This window comes from Artemia franciscana, chromosome 8, assembly GCF_032884065.1.
Source record: "Artemia franciscana chromosome 8, ASM3288406v1, whole genome shotgun sequence".
In the NCBI taxonomy this organism is placed as follows: Eukaryota; Metazoa; Arthropoda; class Branchiopoda; order Anostraca; family Artemiidae; genus Artemia; species Artemia franciscana.
The window spans coordinates 15,988,027-15,990,543 of record NC_088870.1 but is presented as its reverse complement, the minus strand read 5'-3'; the positions used below and the strand labels follow the sequence as shown (position 1 = coordinate 15,990,543).

At 39.6% G+C, this 2,517-nt stretch overlaps 1 protein-coding gene across 1 annotated transcript; it reads left to right on the top strand.

The window, feature by feature from the left end:
* Positions 1–297: 297 nt before the first annotated feature.
* On the top strand, positions 298–1,506 carry LOC136030628 (uncharacterized). The gene has a single exon (XM_065709696.1). The coding sequence runs from the start codon at positions 298–300 to the stop codon at positions 1,504–1,506; it is 1,209 nt and encodes a 402-aa protein (XP_065565768.1).
* The last annotated feature ends 1,011 nt before the right edge of the window (positions 1,507–2,517 follow it).

Here is a 2,517-nt window from a genome sequence, read left to right as displayed (position 1 = left end):
GCTAAGAACAGATCTTCCAATGGTCCGCCCTGCATGCCAGAAAAGACTGGTGCGACTACTTCAGAGACCAATTTTCAGCCCCTAATTCCTACCTAGATAACACCTTTTGCCAGGCCCTCGATAAGGAGCTTCAGTTTGCAGTTAAGGATATTGGTGTCCTGGTCACTCCGTCCTTGATGAGTCCCAAAATTGATAAGTTAAAAAAAAAAGAAATCTAAGGGCATCGATGGTATATCTGGTACCTATTTAAGCTTTGCCAGCAATCTTCTCCTAGAGCACCTTTCTCTGCTGTTTCAAATGATTTTCGTTACTGGCATCGTTCCAGACAGCTTTGGTGTTGGAGTGGTCCATCCTATTCTCAAAAAAGGTAAACCAGCTGACCAGTGCGTTTCATATCGTCAAATCACTGTTTCAACTACTTTTTGTAAGCTATTTGAATCCCTTATTTTTGATGAAATTGCACTTCGATGCACTACTCCGGACGACCAGTTCGGGTTCAAAAAGCACTCAGGACGGGAACACGTTCACAGCGTTCTTGCAAATTTTCTTATTGATGCAGATAAAAATGGTGATCTTCTCGTCTTTGGAGCACTTGATGTTAGTAGATCCTTCGATTCTGGCATCCATGGCCATGTCCTGCTCAAAGCCCTTCAGCGAGGTGTTTCCTCTTGCATCCTTTCCCCTGTTTACAGTATGTACAACAAGCTCTCGGCTGTTATCCTGATCCCCTCTCCGTCAGGCACTTTTCCTTCTAAAGAAATGCTGAGTGTCAAGAAAGGCGTACGTCAAGGTGGCAAAACTTCTCCATCACTGTTTAATAACGCTATTATCGAAGCACAGCAAGTAATAAAGCCGTCGTGCTTTTTCCATGGGATTAATCTTTCGCTGCTGAACTTTGCTGATGACATTCTTCATGTTTCTCGTTCGATATCTTTATTTCAACAAAATTACGACTCACTTGCAGCGGCATACAAGCAGATCGGACTTTCCTTCAACGAATCTAAAACAGAACTTCTTTTCTTCAATCGTTCAAAAAATGAGCTTTCAATTAACCTCTCCGTTGAAATTGGCGACACTCTGATTAAGCCTTGTGACTCCCTTACGTATCTTGGCCTTCCTATTTCTTCTACATTGAAGGACACACGCTCAGCGCTGACAAACCACCTCTGTTCCCGTGTACAAGCGTCTTACGGATTACTTGTTGCCAATAAGTATCGTTTCAACCGTCCTCTCCTCGCCCGGCTATACAATGCTTTTACTACCCTCCATCTGCTTGCTCTGGTTCCCTTCTGGAAAATATTCACAGCTACCGAAAAGAAAGCCATTTGCAGCGCATTTTACAGATATGCTAAGTTTCTCCTGCGTCTCCCTTTGTGGCACAGCAATGGCGACATCTCCAGGAAATATAAGGTCACCAACCCATCCATAGTCATAGAGAGAAGAATCTCCAAATTCAGTAACAATGTTTTAAGAGCCAACCACCCCTGGACTAGTGTTATTTTATAATATTTGTAGTGGAAGTGTATTTAAATTTTTGTGCTTTTCTTTCTTTTTCTTTTATATGCTCCGTCTTTTCCGTTTTTGACGGGTAATAAATTAATAATAATAATAATAATAATAATACAATGACTCAAGATCAAGTATTGGGCTAACTCCTGAACGACTGGTTTCCTGGATGAGGTTTCTAGCTTTATTGTAAACCTTAGAAAGTGGTTTTAATGGTGAAAGAAAGGTTGAAATCCATACTATTAGACAATAGGAAACGTATAATTGGATCAAGCGGTGAAAAAGAATTTTCAAAATTGATCCAGGAAAAGTTTATGTAAGTTTATTTAAAACACCGAGGCTACTGTATATCTTCATTTTATTTGAATCAATGCGATGTTTGGTAGACGTTTGAAAGGTTTTCTACAACAGGAATGCCCAAAAAAGGAACATATCGATCTTTACATCTATAAATTATCCCATTTGGCCGGTGAACTACGGATAATAGGGGATTAACCAAAACACGCGAAATAAAACTGGAGTTAGCAAAATTTAGGGTAAGATAATTGACATCACGCAACAAAATTACTTTCTCAAACAAATATTGAAAATTCAATCGAAGCTCTGATTTGCGGTTTTCCAAAGTACCATGTGTGCTGTCACTAGCAAAACAAACAAGAACATAATAATAAGGCGAACTAGGGTTGCCACTATGGGCAAAGGAAGGCTTAGGATGACAGAGTCTCCAGCAATTATTACGTTTCTGATTTTTTACTTCGTAAATGGATCATTTACTTAAATCAAAAATAGTACAGGCCTTAAAACTGATCTTTGGGGGACGCCAAAATTCACTTGTGACGGTGAACGGAAAAGTGGATCAACCAAAATTAGCCTGTCATCTAAATAAGACTGAAGCCAAGAAAAATACATTTCCCCTTATGACAAAATGAGACATCTTCGATAGAATAATTTCTTGGATTAGGGAATCGAATGCCTTATGAATATCCAGGAATATATCAGCCGGGATTAATC

Bases quoted from the DNA above. Each gene is read 5' to 3' on its own strand.
- LOC136030628 (XM_065709696.1), top strand. From the start codon at position 298: ATGATTTTCGTTACTGGCATCGTTCCAGACAGCTTTGGTGTTGGAGTG.